At 37.9% G+C, this 21,901-nt stretch overlaps 1 protein-coding gene across 1 annotated transcript in view; it reads left to right on the forward strand.

Annotated features, from left to right (window-relative positions):
- Positions 1–21,901, forward strand: part of TRPM8 (transient receptor potential cation channel subfamily M member 8) — a 246,965-nt gene that overhangs the window by 99,859 nt on the left and 125,205 nt on the right. The window contains 5 exon segments of the mRNA XM_053698868.1: positions 4,658–4,803; positions 5,096–5,208; positions 13,800–14,016; positions 17,452–17,491; positions 17,494–17,542. Coding sequence (XP_053554843.1) covers positions 4,658–4,803; positions 5,096–5,208; positions 13,800–14,016; positions 17,452–17,491; positions 17,494–17,542 — 565 coding nt within the window.

A 21,901-nucleotide genomic window follows, 5' to 3' on the forward strand; every position in this document is an offset into this window, starting at 1 on the left:
TAACCCCTAATCTGCCGAAAGCACACCGCCGCCACCTACATTATCCCTATGTACCCCTAATCTGCTGCCCCTAACATCGCCGACACCTACATAATATTTATTAACCCCTAATCTGCCCCCCCCCAACGTCGCCGCCACCTACCTACACTTATTAACCCCTAATCTGCCGACCGGACCTCGCCGCTACTATAATAAATGTATTAACCCCTAAACCGCCTCACTCCCGCCTCGCAAACCCTATAAAAATAGTATTAAACCCTAATCTGCCGTCCCTAACATCGCCAACACCTAACTTCAAGTATTAACCCCTAATCTGCCGACCGGACCTCGCCGCTACTCTAATAAATTTATTAACCCCTAAAGCTAAGTCTAACCCTAACCCTAACACCCCCCTAAATTAAATATAATTTTAATCTAACGAAATAAATTAAATATTATTAACTAAAGTCTTCCTATTTAAAACTAAATACTTACCTGTAAAATAAACCCTAATATAGCTACAATATAACAAATAATTATATTGTAGCTATATTAGGATTTATATTTATTTTACAGGCAACTTTGTATTTATTTTAACTAGGTACAATAGCTATTAAATAGTTATTCACTATTTAATAGCTACCTAGTTAAAATAATTAACAAATTACCTGTAAAATAAATCCTAACCTAAGTTACAATTAAACCTAACACTACACTATCAATAAATACATTAAATCAATTAACTACAAGTACCTACAATTAAATAAACTAAACTAAATTACAAAAAAAACCCCCACTAAATTACAAAAAATAAAAAAAGATTACAAGAATTTTAAGCTAATTACACCTACTCTATGCCCCCTAATAAAATAACAAAGCCCCCCAAAATAAAAAAAATTCCCTACCCTATTCTAAATTAAAATAGTTAACAGCTCTATTACCTTACCAGCCCTTAAAAGGGCTTTTTGCGGGGCATGCCCCAAAGAAATCAGCTCATATTTAATTTATTTTGTTAGATTAAAATTATATTTAACTTAGGGGGGTGTTAGGGTTAGACTTAGCTTTAGGGGTTAATACATTTATTAGAGTAGCGGCGAGGTCCGGCCGGCAGATTAGGGGTTAATACTTGAAGTTAGTATTGTTAGGGAGGGCATAATAGGTGTTAATAATATTTATTATAGGGTTTGCGAGGCGGCAGTGAGGCGGTTTAGGGGTTAATACATTTATTATAGTGGCGGCGAGGTCCGGTTGGCAGATTAGGGGTTAATAAGTGTAGGTAGGTAGCGATGACGTTGGGGGCGGCAGATTAGGGGTTAATAAATATAATATAGGGTTCAGCGATGTTAGGGGCAGCAAATTAGGGGTACATAGGTATAATGTAGGTTGTGGCGGTGTACGGAGCGGCAGATTAGGGGTTAATAATATAATGCAGGGGTCAGCGATAGTGGGGTCAGCAGATTAGGGGTTAATAAGTGTAAGGTTAGGGGTGTTTAGGCTCGGGGTACATGTTAGGGTGTTAGGTGCAGACTTGTGTTAGGTTTTTTTCATCCCAAACTGCCCCATTGTTTCCTATGGGGGAATCGTGCACGAGCACGTTTTTCCAGCTAGCCGCTACCGTAAGCAACGCTGGTATTGAGAGTTGAAGTGGCGGTAAATATGCCTGTACGCTCCCTCTTTGGAGCCTTCAGAGAACTCTAAATACCAGCGTTGTTTAGAAGCAGTGCTAGAAAAAAAACACTCATAGCTAACGCACCCCTTTGGCCGCAAAACTCTAAATCTAGGTGTTTGTTTCTACCTCAAATACAAAAATGCAGGGAACGCTCATTAATGAAGATAGCAAAGTTTGCCTTTCTAGAATGCTGTAAAGGATCTTGTAGTGCTGGATAATATTATCTGATCAGAGAGCTGTAGAGAATTATCCCTTAGTTACTTCATGTAGGAAATACACACAGACATTCAGTATATATCATGTAGAGTAGATAAATGAGAATGAACTGTATCTCCATTAGCTTAGTTTAATTTTGTTTTATATTTTCTTTTCTTTATTCATTTTATAAGCATTATAAAGCAACAATAAAAATAAGAAGAATTTGCATTTCAGAATACATTGTACAAAAATATGAGGATGTCCGGTACCCAGTGCATTTGTTATTAATAGATTAGTCTTTGCTCACAGTCCATGCTTGTTGGATGGAGAACCATTTCAGTCCCTCCCAGAATGTTTAGATCCATTGAGTGGACCGAAGAGTGTGACATTATGTGGGATGAAATTTGAGCTAAATGACAATGCTGTTTTGCACTCAGGTAACATTGATATTGTCTGATTAAATACAATAAGAAGGAATAACAAGTTTAAAACTAGAACAAGGTTAGGGAAAGGGAAAAAAAACAGGTACAACTCTGTAAAGCAAACTTGCTTCTTAGCCCCATCGAGGTGCCCAAGGGAATGTTGGAATGTGAATGTGCCCATCTTTGACAGATGTATTTGGATGAGTAAGTAAAACTAAAATACTTATATGTTCCAGACCGTGATCTAGTATGTTGCTAGTGTGTGGGAAGCATAAGTGCTTGTGTGGGTTTTTTGTGTTTTTTTTTATTTTGCTATGTTGGAGTTTGGAGGTAACTTTCCCAGAAGAAATTCATATCATGAAAGAAAGATAATTTCCCTAATTTGAGGTAATAGAATCTCTCCAGAGTTAGATCAATGAGATCTCGTGCATTCCATTCTGTGGCTGTGGAGGGAAGTTGGGATTTGCAGCGTTTCGGTATAAGCTCTTTTGCTGCGTTCAGCATGATTAAGAAGAGGTGCTTTTTGAGTTTGCAAGTTAGTCCTGTGTTTTGGTTAAGTAGTATTATTTCTGTACTAGGTTTCATTTGTGTGTGTAGGATGTTGTTTATAGCGCACAATATTTAACCCAGTATTTATTTATTAGGTCACAGCTCCACCAGATGTGTAGCATAGGACCAACCTGGTCACAGCCTCTCCAGCATTTGTTAGTACTAGATTTATAGATATGTTGAAGTTTAGCTGGTTTTAGATACCATCTTGTTAATATTTTTAAATTTGTTTCTAGTGCACGGGATGAATGTGCAGAATGGCTGGTATTAGTGAATCTAGATTTCCACTCATATGAAGGTGTGGCTTATCCTTGTTCCCTATCCCAACCCCTCGAATAACTGGACAATATGTGATGTTGATTAGCAATTACTATTTGGTACAGATTTGAGATAACTTTTTTGGGGGTATAATCCATCATGCAAACTTGTTCAAATTTGGTAGGAGGGCGGATGAGATCTTGTTTGTTTTTGTGAGTGTAGATAAAGTGTCTAATTTGATGGTATTGAAACCAATTGTTTAGAAAGGGGTGTTCTAAGGCGTCTAGGTGCTGTTTAGGTAACATAGTACCATTTTCAGTTAAAAGGTGGATAGGCTATAGGTGAGAAAGTTTGGGAGGGTATTGTATGGGGAAGAGATGTCCAGGTCGGAACTGCGATGTGTGTAAGACCGTTGTGAGAGGATGGTATTTAGTAGATATAATAATAATAATAATTGGATACTTGTACCTCAAACTTAATCGACTCGCGGTGCTGATAATAGGTATTATTATTATGTTTCAATATTTATCTTGTAAGTACAACCAAATTTTTCCATGTATCATTTGAAAATAAGGAGGAGGAGGATATAGATTGCTAATTACTATAATCTGGATTCCAACAGATCCCTCCTAAGTGTGTGCTGCCTGACAAAAAAGTTTCTAGGTGTAGCCATCTTTTAGGAGTTTCTATTCCATATCTACACCACTCTTTGCTTAATTGTTTTATTATCCATATTAATATTTATTAGTCTATATCATGAAACTGCAAGTCCATAACAGATAATATAAACTGCTCCCACAGGTAAAGTCTTAGCCAGGGGCGGAACTACAGGGGGTACAGAGGTTTCAACTGCGACTGGGCCCCTGAGGGTGGGGGCCCAGCTTAAAAAAAAAAAAAAAATCCTAATAAAAAACGTTGACCTGCCACTGTCTGCACTGATATCATGTGAGTGTGACATGATGCTTCACTAGTGTCTCTGACTACAGGGGTTAGTCTTTCTGTTTTACCCATTGGTGTTTATGTGTGTGTGTGTGTGTGTGTATGTGACTGTGTGTGTATTTATGCATGTGTATATGTGTGTATGTTTGTGAAACCAGAAAATTACAGACCTTGTTACTACAGCATGGGGGGGGGGGCGGGGGGTAAACAATGTCACCATACAGTACTACTATATACAGTACAGGGTCTGGACCATGTCACTGACTACTGTGGTCACTATATAAAGTACTGGGGCGGGTAGGGTCAGGCCAGCCATCTCACCGGCAGATTACAGACTGTGTCACTAACTCACTATATACAGTACTGGTGGGTCAAACAGTGTCACTATATACAGTGATAGGGGGTCAGACCATCTCACAGACTGTGGGCACAGGGTACCTCCTTTTGCAGACATGTAATCTTATTCACACTTTTTTTCTGTGTTAAATGTAAAAAAAAGTATATGTATCAAATTCACATTTTTGTTTGGGTGGGGGTGGGGGCCCTTTTTAGATTCTTGCACCTGGGCTCTGTGGTTTCTAGTTACGCCTCTGGTCTTAGCTCTTGATTCTCAGACATAATACATTTGTGTTCCTGTGCACAGAGCTCTTCACTGAATGTTACAGCAGCGATGAGGAGCTGGCAGAGATGCTCTTGGTCTATTCGTGTGAGGCATGGGGCAAGAGTAATTGTCTAGAGATGGCAGTGGAGGCAAAAGACCAGCAGTTTATAGCCCAGCCGGGTGTTCAGGTAGGAGAGAGTATAGTTGCTCACAACAGCTTTATTACTTACACTGCTGCTGACATAACACACCCACTTGTGTCCAGCTGTGTCACACATCACTTATACATACACATAATTTGTAATGTTAGCATATTCTAATACACAAGCTACTCAGGACACACAGGTGTTCTTTTTTTAATCTTGATTCCTATAAATGACATGGAGTTAGTTTAACAACATATTTTCCTTGGTTGTGCTTGTTATAATTACTTCATACAGTACAAAATCAATCATAAAGTATAAAATATCTTTCTTTTAGAACTTCCTGTCCAAACAATGGTATGGAGAGATCTCAAGAGACACCAAGAACTGGAAAATTCTTCTCTCTCTCTTTTTCTTCCCACTTATTAGCTGTGGCTTCATCTCATTCAGGTATTAGTTTGGTTAAAGGGACAGTAAACACCAAAAATGTTATTGTTTAAAAAGATAGATAATCCCTTTATTACTCATTCCCCAGTTTTGCATAAGCAACAACACTGTTATATTAATTTACTTTTTACCTTTGTGATTACCTTGTATCTAAGCTTCTGCAGACTGCCTCCTTATCTCTAATCTTTTGACACACTTGCATTTCAGGCAATTAGTGTCGACTCTTAAATAACTCCATGGGCATGAGCATTTTATCTATATAGCACACTTGAACTAACACCCTCTAGCTGTGAAAAACTATCAAATACATTTCGGTCTTCAAGGGCTTAGAAATTAGCATATGAGCCTACCAAGGTTTAGCTTTTAACTAAGAATAACAAGAGAACTAAGCAAAGTTGATGATAAACGTACATTGGAAAGTTGCTTAAAATGACATGCCCTATCTGAATTATAAAAGTTTAATTTGGACTTTACTATCATTTTAGAGCAACATTAAATACAGTAGAATTGTTTAATCAACAAATGTATAATGAAAAGACAATCCAATAGCACTTACTCTGATTTTGTTTCTCCAAATTTCATCATGTGACAGCCATCAGCAAATCATATATGTATACACTATGAACTCTTGCGCATGCTCAGTAGGAGCTGGTGCCTCAGAAAGTGTGTATATAAAACACTGTCCAATTTAATTATAGAAGTACATTGGAAAGCTTTTTTGTGTTGCATTCTCTATCTAAATCATGAAAGTAAAATTTTGCTGTTAGTGTCCATTCAATAAACTATGCGTTAGATTATGGGTGGAGCGAGATATCGGTATCTTTTGCACTCAAATCCGTATTGCAAGTGTAGCAGTGTTTAAATTACTGCAAGTTCATTTGTACAAATTAGCAACAATTTGCGCTTTCATTACTTCCAATGTGCCTCATTGAGCACAAAAGTGCACTCGTATTACAAGTTAAAAGTAAATATGATTGCTCTAACGCAATCACATTTTATGTTCAAACATTTTACGCGACTTGAAAGTTTGTAAAGATTTTGGGCTGAGAGAAAAGTTGCACTAAACAAACAAAAAATATTTTTCATTTACACTATACACCCCCTACACTATTAACCTCTAAACCGCCATACCACCATCGTAATAAACTCCCTACTCTCCTTAACCCCTAAACCACCACTACCCCCTGTCGCCAAAAACTCCCAACTGTACTTAATTCCTAACTGCCATTTCCCCACCGCTATAACCCCTACTCTACTTAACCCCTAAACCACCACAACCCCCATTGCAAACTACCCCTAACCCTTTAACCGCCAAAATACTTGACTCCTAAACTACCACTACCCCACCGCAATAAACTCCCTACTCTACTTAACCCCTAAACCACCATTACCCCATTACAATAAATTCCCAACTGTACTTAACTCCTAAACTGTCACTACCCCACCGCTATAACCGCCTACTCTACTTAACCCCTAAACCACCACAACCCCCATTGCAAACTATGCCTAACCCCTTAACCGCCAAAATTCCCCATTGCAATCTACCCTTACGCTAGGTAACCCCCTAACAGCCTAAAAACTTCAGGCCTATACTAAAACTAAAACCTACACTAAAAATTGCACTGATAGGTTTTTAAGCTTAGGTTTTTACAATTATTTTTGGTTTGTTTGTTTTTTTGAATGTAAAAGAGACAAATTACTTATGCCCTTTTCAGGGCATTTTTTAGCTTAGTTTTTTTAGGATAGGGTTTTTAGATTAGGATTTTTAAAGATAAGGTATATTTTTTGGGTGCTGAGGGGTTACTTTGGATTTAGTATAGGATTTTTCTGTTGCAAAAGAGCTGTGATTACTTCAACTAGGGCATTTTTTTTTAAATTTTAGTATACGTTTATTAGGGGTTTAAAGGGACTTAAGTTTTAGGATAGGGGTTTTACAGGTAGGATTTTATTTTTGGTAAAAAATGTTTTGATAATGGTAGTGTTTTTAAAAAAAAAAAAAAATACTTAGTGGGTCTTAGGCGGTTAGCTGTTAGGGGATTAAAAGGTTAAGTGGTAGTTTGTGGTGAGGATTGTGGCAGTTAGGGGGGTTAATAGGTTATGGGGTAGTTTGCCATGAGGGGTTGTAGCGGTTAGGGAGTTAATAGGTTAGGGGGCTATTGCCTTGGGATAATAGCTGTTTAGGTGTTAATAGTGTAGTGGGGTTAAAAGAGTAGGGGGATGTGGCAGTTTAGGGGTTATTAGAGTAGGGGGCTTATTGCGATGGGGGATAACATTCAAGTATAGGTGTAAGGTTTTTTTTTAACATTGCTGCTCCATTGAATTCAATGGGGTCAATATGATATCACAAATGGATATCCTCTGGTTAATATCTTGTGCGCCTTAGGTTTCTACCTGATGTGTGAAAAAAGTTAACTTCTAATGTTGTTAAAGCTTGAGCCGGATAATCTAGGCCTATGTAGGCATTCATTTTTTTCAAATAAAATACATATCACTTTCATGAGATCACCATATCACTCAAAACTCTCCCAAATATTTATCCCTAAGTGATATACTTTACTCATCAGTATTATTATAATTCAGCAATCCATCTACCAGGTATTTATTGTTTTATAGTATTCAATATGCTTTGTGCCCTTTGTCATGCTCTAGATTTCTGCCTTGCCCATTTCTTCATTAGAGAAGGTATCAGACAAGGTGTCTTCAATCATTCATGCTTACATTTAGATCCTAACGTTCTGGGGTGCTATATATGTTTCTAAACTCCAGTCCTCAAGTAACCTAAAAGACCAGATTTTCATGATATCTGAACTAGAGCACAGGTGAAATAATCAGCTAATGGGATTCAGGGGGTCGATCCGATATAAAGCGTTGTCCGCAAAAGCCGGCGACGCCAATATTTGCGCGGATTTGGTATCACATATACGGCGTAACCTAGAAGTTACGCGCGTATATTTCTGCCGTCGCCCGCAGTTTTTAGGGCCATAGGCAGGTATACCAAACCCGCGCAGTTTGGTATCCAATATGCAGCGTAAGGACTTACGTGGCGAAAATGGAGAAAACTTACTCCATTTTCACCTCGCCACAAAAAGCAGCCGTAAGAAGCCTTACGCTGACTATTGGAGCCCCGTAACTCCCTAAACTAACTAGAAAATAAACCTAACACCTAACGCATGCGCAATGTCTATCTCCCTGTCAACCGCGATCTGCTAAAATAAACCTAACACCTAACGCATGCGCAATGTCTATCTACCTGTCAACCGCGATCCCCCCCCCCCCCCGAAATCCCTAATAAAGTTATTACCCCCTAAACCGCCGCTCCCGGACCCCGCCGCCATCTACATAAACTAACCCCCTACTGTGAGCCTCTAAAACCGCCGCCATCTACCTTATCTATCCCCTAATCTGACCCCTTACACCGCCGCCACCTATATAAAAATGATTAACCCCTAATGTAAGCCCCTTACACCGCCGCCATCTCTATTAAAATGATTAACCCCTAATTTAATCTACCTACCCCGCCGCCAGCTATATTATCTATATTAACCCTAAGTATATTATAGTTAATATAGGTATTACATTATATATATTAACTATATTAACCCTAATTATATTAGGGTTAATATAGTTACTATAGTATTTATATTAACTATATTAACTCTATCTAACCCTAACACCCCTAACTATATTTATATTAAATTAATCTAATTAATTTATAAACTAAAATATTCCTATTTAAATCTAAATACTTACCTATAAAATAAACCCTAAGATAGCTACAATATAATTAATAATTACATTGTAGCTATGTTAGGGTTAATATTTATTTTACAGGTAAATTGTTAATTATTTTAACTAGGTATAATAGATATTAAATAGTTATTAACTATTTAATATCTACCTAGTTAAAATAATTACCCAATTACCTGTAAAATAAATCCTAACCTAAGTTACAAATACACCTACACTATCAATAAATTTAATAAACTACTAACATCTATCTAAAAATACAATTAAATTAACTAAACTAAATTACAAAAACAAACAAATACTAAATTACAAAAAATAAAAAAAAGATTACAAGATATTTAAGCTAATTACACCTATTCTAAGCCCCCTAATAAAATAATAAACCCCCAAAATAAAAAAAATTCCCTGCCCTATTCTAAATTCAACAAATTTCAAAGCTCTTTACCTTACCAGCCCTTAAAAGGGCCTTTTGTGGGGCATGCCCCAAAGAATTCAGCTCTTTTGCATACAAGAAATACAATACCCCCCCCCCCATTACAACCCACCACCCACATACCCCTATTCTAAACCCACCCAAACCCCCCTTAAAAAAGCCTAACACTACCCCCCTGAAGATCTCCCTACCTTGTCTTCACCACACCGGGCCGAACTCCTGATCCGATCCGGGCGATGTCTTCCTCCAAGCGGCAAAGAAGAATTCTTCCTCCCGCGCGTCTTCCTCCAAGCGGCAGCAAAGTCTTCATTCTTCCGGCGGCATCTTCAATCTTCTTTCTTCGCTCCGCCGCCGCGGAGCATCCATCCCGGCCGACTGCTGAACTTGGAATGATGTACCTTTAAATGACGTCATCCAAGATGGCGTCCGCCGAATTCCGATTGGCTGATAGGATTCTATCAGCCAATCGGAATTAAGTTAAAAAAATCTGATTGGCTGATTGAATCAGCCAATCAGATTCAAGTTCAATCCGATTGGCTGATCCAATCAGCCAATCAGATTGAGCTCGCATTCTATTGGCTGTTCCGATCCGATATAAAGCGTCGCCCGCAAAAGCCGGCGACGCCAATATTTGCGCGGATTTGGTATCACATATACGGCGTAACCTAGAAGTTACGCGCGTATATTTCTGCCGTCGCCCGCAGTTTTTTGGGCCATAGGCAGGTATACCAAACCCGCGCAGTTTGGTATCCAATATGCAGCGTAAGGACTTACGTGGCGAAAATGGAGAAAACTTACTCCATTTTCACCTCGCCACAAAAAGCAGCCGTAAGAAGCCTTACGCTGACTATTGGAGCCCCGTAACTCCCTAAACTAACTAGAAAATAAACCTAACACCTAACGCATGCGCAATGTCTATCTCCCTGTCAACCGCGATCTGCTAAAAATAAACCTAACACCTAACGCATGCGCAATGTCTATCTACCTGTCAACCGCGATCTGCTAAAATAAACCTAACCCCTAACGCATGCGCAATGTCTATCCCCCCCCCCCCCCCCCCCGAAATCCCTAATAAAGTTATTACCCCCTAAACCGCCGCTCCCGGACCCCGCCGCCATCTACATAAACTAACCCCCTACTGTGAGCCTCTAAAACCGCCGCCATCTACCTTATCTATCCCCTAATCTGACCCCTTACACCGCCGCCACCTATATAAATATATTAACCCCTAATGTAAGCCCCTTACACCGCCGCCATCTCTATTAAAATGATTAACCCCTAATTTAATCTACCTACCCCGCCGCCAGCTATATTATCTATATTAACCCTAAGTATATTATAGTTAATATAGTATTACATTATATATATTAACTATATTAACCCTAATTATATTAGGGTTAATATAGTTACTATAGTATTTATATTAACTATATTAACTCTATCTAACCCTAACTAAATTTATATTAAATTAATCTAATTCATTTATAAACTAAAATATTCCTATTTAAATCTAAATACTTACCTATAAAATAAACCCTAAGATAGCTACAATATAATTAATAATTACATTGTAGCTATGTTAGGGTTAATATTTATTTTACAGGTAAATTGTTAATTATTTTAACTAGGTATAATAGATATTAAATAGTTATTAACTATTTAATATCTACCTAGTTAAAATAATTACCCAATTACCTGTAAAATAAATCCTAACCTAAGTTACAAATACACCTACACTATCAATAAATTTAATAAACTACAAACATCTATCTAAAAATACAATTAAATTAACTAAACTAAATTACAAAAAAAAACAAACACTAAATTACAAAAAATAAAAAAAAGATTACAAGATATTTAAGCTAATTACACCTATTCTAAGCCCCCTAATAAAATAATAAACCCCCAAAATAAAAAAATTCCCTGCCCTATTCTAAATTCAACAAATTTCAAAGCTCTTTACCTTACCAGCCCTTAAAAGGGCCTTTTGTGGGGCATGCCCCAAAGAATTCAGCTCTTTTGCATACAACAAATACAATACCCCCCCCCCATTACAACCCACCACCCACATACCCCTATTCTAAACCCACCCAAACCCCCTTAAAAAAGCCTAACACTACCCCCCTGAAGATCTCCCTACCTTGTCTTCACCACACCGGGCCGAACTCCTGATCCGATCCGGGCGATGTCTTCCTCCAAGCGGCAAAGAAGAATTCTTCCTCCGGCGACGTCTTCCTCCAATCAGCCAATCAGATTGAGCTCGCTTCTATTGGCTGTCGACAGCCAATAGAATGCGAGCTCAATCTGATTGGCTGATTGGATCAGCCAATCGGATTGAACTTGAATCTGATTGGCTGATTCAATCAGCCAATCAGATTTTTTTAACTTAATTCCGATTGGCTGATAGAATCCTATCAGCCAATCGGAATTCGGCGGACGCCATCTTGGATGACGTCATTTAAAGGTACCTCATTCCAAGTTCAGCAGTCGGCCGGGATGGATGCTCCGCGGCGGCGGAGCGAAGAAAGAAGATTGAAGATGCCGCCGGAAGAATGAAGACTTTGCTGCCGCTTGGAGGAAGACGTCGCCGGAGGAAGAATTCTTCTTTGCCGCTTGGAGGAAGACATCGCCCGGATCGGATCAGGAGTTCGGCCCGGTGTGGTGAAGACAAGGTAGGGAGATCTTCAGGGGGGTAGTGTTAGGCTTTTTTAAGGGGGGTTTGGGTGGGTTTAGAATAGGGGTATGTGGGTGGTGGGTTGTAATGGGGGGGGGTATTGTATTTGTGGTATGCAAAAGAGCTGAATTCTTTGGGGCATGCCCCACAAAAGGCCCTTTTAAGGGCTGGTAAGGTAAAGAGCTTTGAAATTTGTTTAATTTAGAATAGGGCAGGGAATTTTTTTTATTTTGGGGGTTTATTATTTTATTAGGGGGCTTAGAATAGGTGTAATTAGCTTAAAATCTTGTAATCTTTTTTTTATTTTTTGTAATTTAGTGTTTTTTTTTTTTGTAATTTAGTTTAGTTAATTTAATTGTATTTTTAGATAGATGTTGTAGTTTATTAAATTTATTGATAGTGTAGGTGTATTTGTAACTTAGGTTAGGATTTATTTTACAGGTAATTGGGTAATTATTTTAACTAGGTAGATATTAAATAGTTAATAACTATTTAATATCTATTATACCTAGTTAAAATAATTAACAATTTACCTGTAAAATAAATATTAACCCTAACATAGCTACAATGTAATTATTAATTATATTGTAGCTATCTTAGGGTTTATTTTATAGGTAAGTATTTAGATTTAAATAGGAATATTTTAGTTTATAAATGAATTAGATTAATTTAATATAAATTTAGTTAGGGTTAGATAGAGTTAATATAGTTAATATAAATACTATAGTAACTATATTAACTATATTAACCCTAATATAATTAGGGTTAATATAGTTAATATATATAATGTAATACCTATATTAACTATAATATACTTAGGGTTAATATAGATAATATAGCTGGCGGGGGGTAGGTAGATTAAATTAGGGGTTAATCATTTTAATAGAGATGGCGGCGGTGTAAGGGGCTTACATTAGGGGTTAATAATTTTAATATAGATGGCGGCGGTGTTAGGGGCTCACTTTAGGGGGTTATAGATATAATATAGCTGGCGGCGGGGTACGGGAGCGGCGGTTTAGGGGTTAATAACTTTATTAGGTTGCGGCGGGGTAGGAGCGGCGGTTTAGGGGTTAATAGCTTTTTTATTGTTAGGCTAGTGAGGGGGGATAGCGGATAGAGGGTTAGACAGTGCGGGCGTTTTAAACTTTAGTCAGGTTTTATAGGCGCCGGCAGATTCTAACGTGGCGCAAGTCACTGGCGACGCCAGAAATTTGTACTTACGCAGATTTCTGGACATCGCTGGTTTGTGAGACTTACGGCACGTTAGCATCTGACGGCGACCTATATGGGATGGCTCGAGTTGCGAGCTGAAACTGCGGGCGACGCCGGTTTCCCACCTTGCGCTTGCGCCGCAAACTGCGATCGATATCGGATCGCGCCCCAGGTTTTTGGGTAGAATTTGCCTACTTCAAAAAAACAACAGGAAATATACAACCCCAATAATGTGAACCATTTAATAACTAATCTTTTAAAATGAACTACTGTCTCCACTAATTAGTCTGGACTAAAATCTTAAAAATGTCTGTCTGTGATTGGTTGATACGAAAAGATTTACATAATATTCCAAACATAGTCAACATAATAATTTTTTATTACAAAAAATACAAAAATGTTTTATTTTTATTAAAATATGTTTGGAACCAACCTAGTACACATTTTTGCTTGGGTTCATTTAGATTCAATAGTTCATGTATATAATAATAACCAAAATCTTGGTAATCTTTGTTCTTGTGTTTTCAGGAAAAAGTCATCAGAAGGGCTGAAGAGTCATCTATGGAACTACTTTTCTTTTTTCACTTCTCCATTTGTCGTCTTTTCATGGTCGGTTATTTTCTACATTGGGTTCCTTCTGCTCTTTGCATACGTTTTGCTCATGAATTTTCAACCAGCACCAACAGGACTGGAAATCGCAGTTTATGTACTGGTCTTTATCCTGCTCTGTGATGAGATAAGACAGGTACAAACAAATCATTAGAACTAAGACAGATTAACAATGAGGATAGCACACTTAAAGGGACATAAAACCCAAACGTTTTCTTTCATGGTTTAGAAAGAGTATGCGATTTTAAACAACTTTCTAATTTACTTCTATTATCTAATGTGCTTCATTCCTTTAATATCCTTTGCTGAAAAGCATATCTAGATAGACTCAGTAGCTGCTGATTGGTTGCACATAGATGCCTTGTGTGTGATTGGCTCATTTGCTGTATTATCTTTGTGAATCATGAAATCATTTTTTGGGGTTTAATGTCCCTTTAAATGGAAACTTAAAAAAGGGTAATTAAATTTAGAAACATCTATAGTGGACTAACATTGCATAAGGTAGTGAAAAATCCAAGACAAAAATATTTGTAGCCAATCCTACAAAGTATTTAAAATGTGTAGAAGGCATAATTCCCAGGACATACTTGAAAACAAGAGAAATCTCAATGTATCCTTCCTGGTAAAATATTTTATAAATAAATAAATAAATAACAATTACACATGTTTATTAGCACTAGATTTTCTGAAAAACATGCATTGAAAGGACTGGGGGAGCCAAGCTATATGTGGCATACCTGAACCAAAAGTACAAACACAGGGAGGGATTTTTGTAGTCATTCTATTTAATCATTTGGCACAGGCTAAGCTACAGTATATCTTTTAGAATCTGAAACTTGATACTAATTTACCTTTTAGCTCCACTATCTGTTTGTTGTTCATATTTTCTTAATTAAAAGAACAAAGAACACCATCAGTAGAGGAAACCAAAAGGAAAACGCTACGGAAATGACAAGTGTCACAAACATAATAATCAATATATTGTCTAAAGACAAGACAGCTGTGTCTTCAATAGTATTATAACATATGGTAAATACATCAAATGTTTCCTATGTCAGCGCTCCTAATTTTTCATTTTCTTAGGCAAAATCAAGGTTCCTGTTCCCGAGAAAGGACTTGTGGTCATTCAATGGTTAAATTGGAATTAAAACTAATCATTTCTGATTATAAAGTTGCATAAATATGGAATACTGCTACCCCAGTGGTGCATTTCTACAAATATTTTTGTTTCTTGTGTAAGAAAGGATAATGTGTGTAGCCACAGTAGTTTACATTATTCAGTGTTCTCCCCAGAATCTTTTTAGTGACCAACTGGCTAATATTTTTGTCAATATTATTAACAACCACAACGTACCTTATATGTCGCTGGTCATTAAAGGATTGTCTGGTTATAATAGCGTAGGTCTTGCCGCGAGTATCAAGACTGCGCTATTAGACCCTCCTTCCCTCCTGTAGGCTTGCTAAAATAGAGCAGTCTCGCTGCTAGTGGTGAGACCACACTATGGAAAAATTCACTAACATAGAAAGGTCAATGACATACAGGGTACGTCTCTGGTCGTTAAGGGGTTAAGCTAAAATGAGCTTATATTAAAAAATGTTAAATGTTAAATATATGTTAAATTATGCAATTAATTTATGCTTTGGATAGCTGAAAATAAAAAATATTAATCTAATATATATATATATATATATATATATATATATATATATTGAGCGCTGCAGAATCTGTTGGCGCTCTACAAATAACTGATAATAATTATATATATATATATAGGTCATGACATCTTGTTTGTATAGGATATATCATTAAAGGGTTGTTAAACAGTCTGCTTCATTGTTGTAATAAAAAAGCACTACGCAGTGGCTTATTATTGCAATATGTATTATTCATCTATTTAAATGGATTTTACCTTTTATTTATTTTTTTACACAACATTTGTGCAGTGTCCATTACTTCATGTCACAGCCCCACAAGGAGGCTGTGGTCTCTACAGGAAGGTTTATCTAGCATAATGTCCTAACACTTTTAGAGTTGGTTTAGCATTAAGTGAATAGGCAAGATAAACAGGGAGTCAGATTTACTCATGCTTAGAACTGGCAGAATGTAAAATTAAACTTTCATGATTTAGATAGGGAATGCAATTTTAAACGACTTTCCAATTCACATTTATCATCAAATTTGCTTTGTATCCTTGGTATTCTTTGTTAAAAGCTAAACCTAGGCAGACTCATATGCTAATTTCTAAAACCTTATATTAATGCATTTGGCAGTTTTCACAGCTATAGGGCGCAATTTCATTTGTTTGATATACATAACACTGTGACCACGCCCTGAATTTACAAGTGAGAGGGCACTGATTGGCTAAATGCAAGTCTGACAAAACAACTGAAATAAGGGGGAAGTCTGCAAAGGCTTAGATACAAGGTAATCACAGAGGTAAAAAGTATATTAATATAACCATGTTAGTTATGCAAAACAGGGGAATGGGTAATAAAGGGATTATCTATCTTTTTAAACAATTACAATTCTGGAGTAGACTGTCCCTTCAAGTTTTGCGAAACAAAGTGATCAATACAACACATTAACACATTGAGTAGCTGTAATTAAGCAACCCAGGGAGCAAGAGACCTTGATGTGGTCGTGGGCTATCACAATTTGGCCAAATGCTGTAACTAACTCTTCCAATTTGCTTTTAACCTTGCTGTGTGCTTGCAAGAGAGCACCAGGCTTTCTATGTGTTGTGTTAATAATTTTATTTTGTTATTTTCCCTATGAGCTTTGCACCCAGCCTTTGCTGGGGTAAACTGCCTTAGTTGCTGGAAGTTGTTCTACTGTCTTTGAGTACTGGTTACCAGAGGCCACAATCTCCTAAATGTCCTCTCTACTTGTAAGCCACTTTGTATAAAACTGCTCCTAATACTGATTGTGATTGAGGGCTTTTGATTAAAGGGACAGTAAAGTCAAAATTAAACCTAAATCGATTGGATAGAGCATGACATTTTAAACAACCTTTCAACTCACTTCTAAGTTCTTTTTGTATCCTTTGATAAAGACTCATCCTAAGTAAGCTCAGGAGAGTGCACGTCTCTTTACCTATGTGGCAGCAATGTTTGCTACAATATTTATAACAATGTTATACAAAGTTGCAAACACTGCTGCCATAGACTGCTAAAGAGCACGTGCACACTCCTCCGAAGCTCCAATCAGCTTACTAGCTTTGTTTTTCAACAAAGGATACCCAAAGGAACAAAGACAATTTAATAATAGCAACACAGTTGGAAAGTTGTTTAAAATTACATGTGCTATCTGAATCATGATCATTTAATTTTTACTTTACTATCCCTTTAAGTTTTTCAATTTAAGCACTGCAGTGATTGTAACAACCTCAAACATGTAACCTACTATGATTGTATTGAACTTTGTACAGCTCTGCAGAATCACTTGGCACTTTATAAGGATCTGTTAATGATAATAGTAATAATAATAAACAGCAATAATAACGAACAACAATGTAATAGTGCCTATTCTCGCCTTGAATGTAATGTACTGAGCATTGCTTTGTTCCTGCAGATGTACATGAATGGAGTGAAATATTTCACAGATCTCTGGAATATATGGACATTCTCGGCATCCTTTATTTTGTTGCTGGTTTTGTGTATCGGTGAGCGCTCCTAAAAAGTTGGAAATACTCACTGACAGTATACGTGCATGCATGATGCCTACCTAAAAAAGTATCTTAAAGGGTCAGGAAACCCCAGAATATGCCATTCATGATTCGGATAGAACATACAATTTTAAAACGACGTTTCATATTTACTTTTAATATCAAATATGCTTCAAACTCTTGTTATCTTTTGATGGAGGAACAGGATTGCATTACTGGCAGCCAGCTGAACGCATCTTGTTAGATAATGACAAGAGACAAATGTGTGCAAGCACCAATCAGCAACTAGCACCCTCTAGTGCAGGATATGTGCGTATTAATTTTTAACAATAGATACCAAGAGAACAAAGCATATTTGAAAATAGAAGTGATTTTAAAATTGTCTTTAACCCTCCTTAATGACCGAGGACGTGCAGGGTACGTCCTCTAAAAAAAAAGACAGTTAACGCCTGAGGACGTACCCTGCACATCCTCCGGTCTGGAAAGCAGCTGGAAGCGATCCTGCTCACTTCCAGACGCTTTCCGGTTATTGCAGTGATGCCTCGATATGGAGGCATCCTACAATAACCCTGCATGGCCATCCGATGCAGAGAGAGCCACTCTGTGGCCCTCTCTGCACCGGACATCGATGGCCGGTATTGTTGGTGGGTGGGAGCCGAGGTGGGTGGGTGGCCATCGATGGGCAGGGCGCGTGCACGGGATGGAAGACGGGTGGAAACCACTATACTACAGAAAAAAAATATATAATATAAGTGGGAGAAAGTCAGAAAGGGGCTATTTAAAAATAATCTAAGAGATCTTGGAGGGGTGTATTGTTGGTCTTGGGGGGGGGGAGCTACACTACAGAAAAGGGAAAAAAAAAAAAAAAAAAAACTTTTTTTTCTAAACTGGGTACTGGCAGAGAGCTGCCAGTACCCAAGATGGCGCCCATTAAGGTAGAGGGGAGGGTTTAGTGAGCTGTTTGGTGGGGGGATTAGTGAGGTTTGGGGTTAAGGGGGATCCTACACAGCAGTAATATGTAAATATGCTAAGAAACCCCCCAAATATTCCTTTTATTTTAGTACTGGCATACTTTCTGCCAGTACTTCAGATGGCGGGGGACAATTGGGGGGTGGGGGAGGGAAGAGAGCTGATTGGGAGGGATCAGGGGGTCTAATGTTTCAGGTGGGAGGCTGATCTCTACACTAAAGCTAAAATTAACCCTGCAAGCTCCCTACAAGCCTACCTAATTAACCCCTTCACTGCTAGCCATAATACACGTATGATGCGCAGGCCGGCATTTAGCGGCCTTCTAATTACCAAAAAGCAACACCAAAAGCCATATATGTCTGCTATTTCTGAACAAAGGGGATCCCAGAGAAGCATTTACAACCATTTGTGCCATAATTGCACAAGCTGTTTGTAAATAATTTCAGTGAGAAACCTAAAGTTTGTGAAAATGTTTGTGAAAAAGGGACTGATTTTTTTTAGTTGATCGCATTTGGCGGTGAAATGGTGGCATGAAATATACCAAAATGGGCCTAGATCAATACTTTGGGTTGTTTACTACACTACACTAAAGCTAAAATTACCCCAAAAAGCTCCCTACATGCTCCCTAATTAACCCCTTCACTGCTGGGCATAATACACGTGTGGTGCGCAGTGGCATTTAGCTGCCTTCTAATTACCAAAAAGCAATGCCAAAGCCATATATGTCTGCTATTTCTGAAGAAAGGGGATCCCAGAGAAGAATTTACAACCATTTATGCCATAATTGCACAAGCTGTTTGTAAATAATTTCAGTGAGAAACCGAAAGTTTGTGAAAAAAATTGTGAAAAAGTGAATGATTTTTTGTATTTGATCGCATTTGGCGGTGAAATGGTGGCATGAAATATACCAAAATGGGCCTAAATCAATACTTTGGGATGTCTGCTAAAAAATATATATATATATATATATATATATATATATATATATATATATACAGGGCAAGGGATATTCAGGGATTCCTGAAAGATATCAGTGTCCCAATGGTAACTAGCGCTAATTTTGAAAAAAAAGTGGTTGGAAACAGCAAGTGCTACTTGTATTTATGGCCCTATAACTTGCAAAAAAAGCAAAGAACATGTAAACATTTGGTATTTCTAAACTCAGGACAAGATTTAGAAACTATTTAGCATGGGTGTTTTTTGGTGGTTGTAGATGTGTAACAGATTTGGTGGGTCAAAGTTAGAAAAAAGTGTGTTTTTTTCCATTTTTTCCTCATATGTTATAATTTTTTTTATAGTAAATTAAAAGATATGATGAAAATAAGGTATCTTTATAAAGTCCATTTAATGACTTTATAAAGATACCATACGGTATATAATATAAAGATACCAAACGGTTATATAATATGTGTGGGTAAAGTAAATGAGTAAGAGGAAAATTACAGCTAAACACAAACACCGCAAAAATGTAAAAATAACCTTGGTCCCAAACGGACAGAAAATAGAAAAGTGCTGTGGTCATTAAGGGGTTAAATTACATGCTCTATTTGATTCTTGCAAAATTAATTTGACTTTTCTTTCTCTCAACTGTCTAATAATATTTATTATGATTAATACTCATCTGACAGGCTGTGATGTTGAAGCTGTAATCATTTCTTCCAAAGACATGGTGAGTCCACGAGTTCATCTTAAGTACTGTTGGAAATATCACTCCTCTCCTGCAGGAGGAGAAAAAGAGCACCACAGTAAAACTGTTAGGTATCACGTCCCTACCCATAAACCCCAGTCCATTCTTCTTGCCTTTCGTGCATGGAGGAGGTGAAGTTTAGTGTGTAGTTAAAATATTTTTTTTCTGAGGAGATTGATTACTTTAAGCAAATTTCAGGGTATAGCCATACTCTATGTTAGTCTTTGCGGTCGAGCTTTGGTGGCTTTAAAGCAGTGGGGAACTTGCAAAGAGGTGCCTTGCTGCATTTTTCCCACATTGCTGCCCTAGTTTCAGATACCAGAGTTGCTTACTTAGTTATCTGCATTCTTTCCTGGTCTCTGTGAGTAAACAAGTGTCCTCTCATACCTAGGGGCTGTCTTCATGCTGGACAGCTAAGCAGGTAAGTGCTGGTCTTCCAGGTGGGAGATAGGGGCACTTAAGTGTTTTTTGTTTTTTTACCTGCTAGTGTACGGGGACGATTTTAGTTCACCCTGATGTAAGGGCTATGCTAAGGCATGACTGCAGACACAGTGTTTTAATTGAGAGAATCCGGTTTAAATTAACCTAAACAGAGGGCTCGATTTTGGGGCTGTTTATTATGTGAGCGCTGTGTATGGAAACTTTTGGTGTTTTTACTTAAGAAAATAAATGTTTCCTTATTAATGCCATTGTGGCGTTTGTATAATTTTGGCCATGCCCCCCTCCTTCTCCGTCCGCAGGAGGTTTTCGCGGCTCCCTTACGTTTGATCATGTTCTCTACGGAGGTTTTGTTCACATCAGCTTCGGCAGTTAACTTTGAGGAAGCGCTAGAAGGAGAGGTTGGAGGAGCAATCCTGTTACGCGGTTGGTGGTAAGGAGGCCCCTCAGTATACTGAGGTGTGGAGGAGGTTAGTCGGAGCGAACAACGCTCATCTTTTGGCATAATTGTTTTTATTATTATTATCCAATATTGATGATATTTTACACTGTTAATCAGACATTACAACACAAGATTTATAGTATATCTCTATCAAACGGTAACGGCCCGTGGGGATAGTGATCAGGCATGTCTGACATGGATCAGAGTCTGTTCAATTCAACCCATGTTTGTTGTGTTTAGATGCACAAATTGCAGCCACCCATGCAATTCTGTTCCTCCTGTGTTAAACAGACATTACAGGGTAAGGAATTTTTTTAATGTGGAGCCTAATGTCTCTCAGGAGGATGCTGTCCAGATATTACCAGGGCCATCTCCTATTTCATCCAAAGCCTCTATGGCGTCTAACACTGTGTCCTGCGGTTTCTCCCTAACTTCCCAGTGAAGTGTTTTAAAAGGCAGAGATTGCTGCACAGGTATCCTCGGCCGCTATCTGCAGCCTTAGCCGAGTTTCCCAGGTTTCAGGGGAAGCGCAAGAGGAAAACTAAGAATTCAGTCTCAGGCTCCTCATAGATCTGAGGATGAGAGACTCTCATTCTGAGGGTGAAATCTCAGATTCGGACAGTATAATGCCTTATTCTGATGGTGAAGGAGTTTCTTTCAGATTTAAGCTTGAACACCTTCGATTACTGTTAAAAGAGGTTTCAGCTACCTTGGATAACTCAGAGACCCAGGCGGTAGTCACCCCTAAGAAGTCTAGTAAACTTAATAGTTTTTTTGATGTTCCTTCCTCTTCGGAGGTTTTTTCCAGTACCAGATAGAG

This window comes from Bombina bombina, chromosome 1, assembly GCF_027579735.1.
Source record: "Bombina bombina isolate aBomBom1 chromosome 1, aBomBom1.pri, whole genome shotgun sequence".
NCBI classification, from domain to species: Eukaryota; Metazoa; Chordata; class Amphibia; order Anura; family Bombinatoridae; genus Bombina; species Bombina bombina.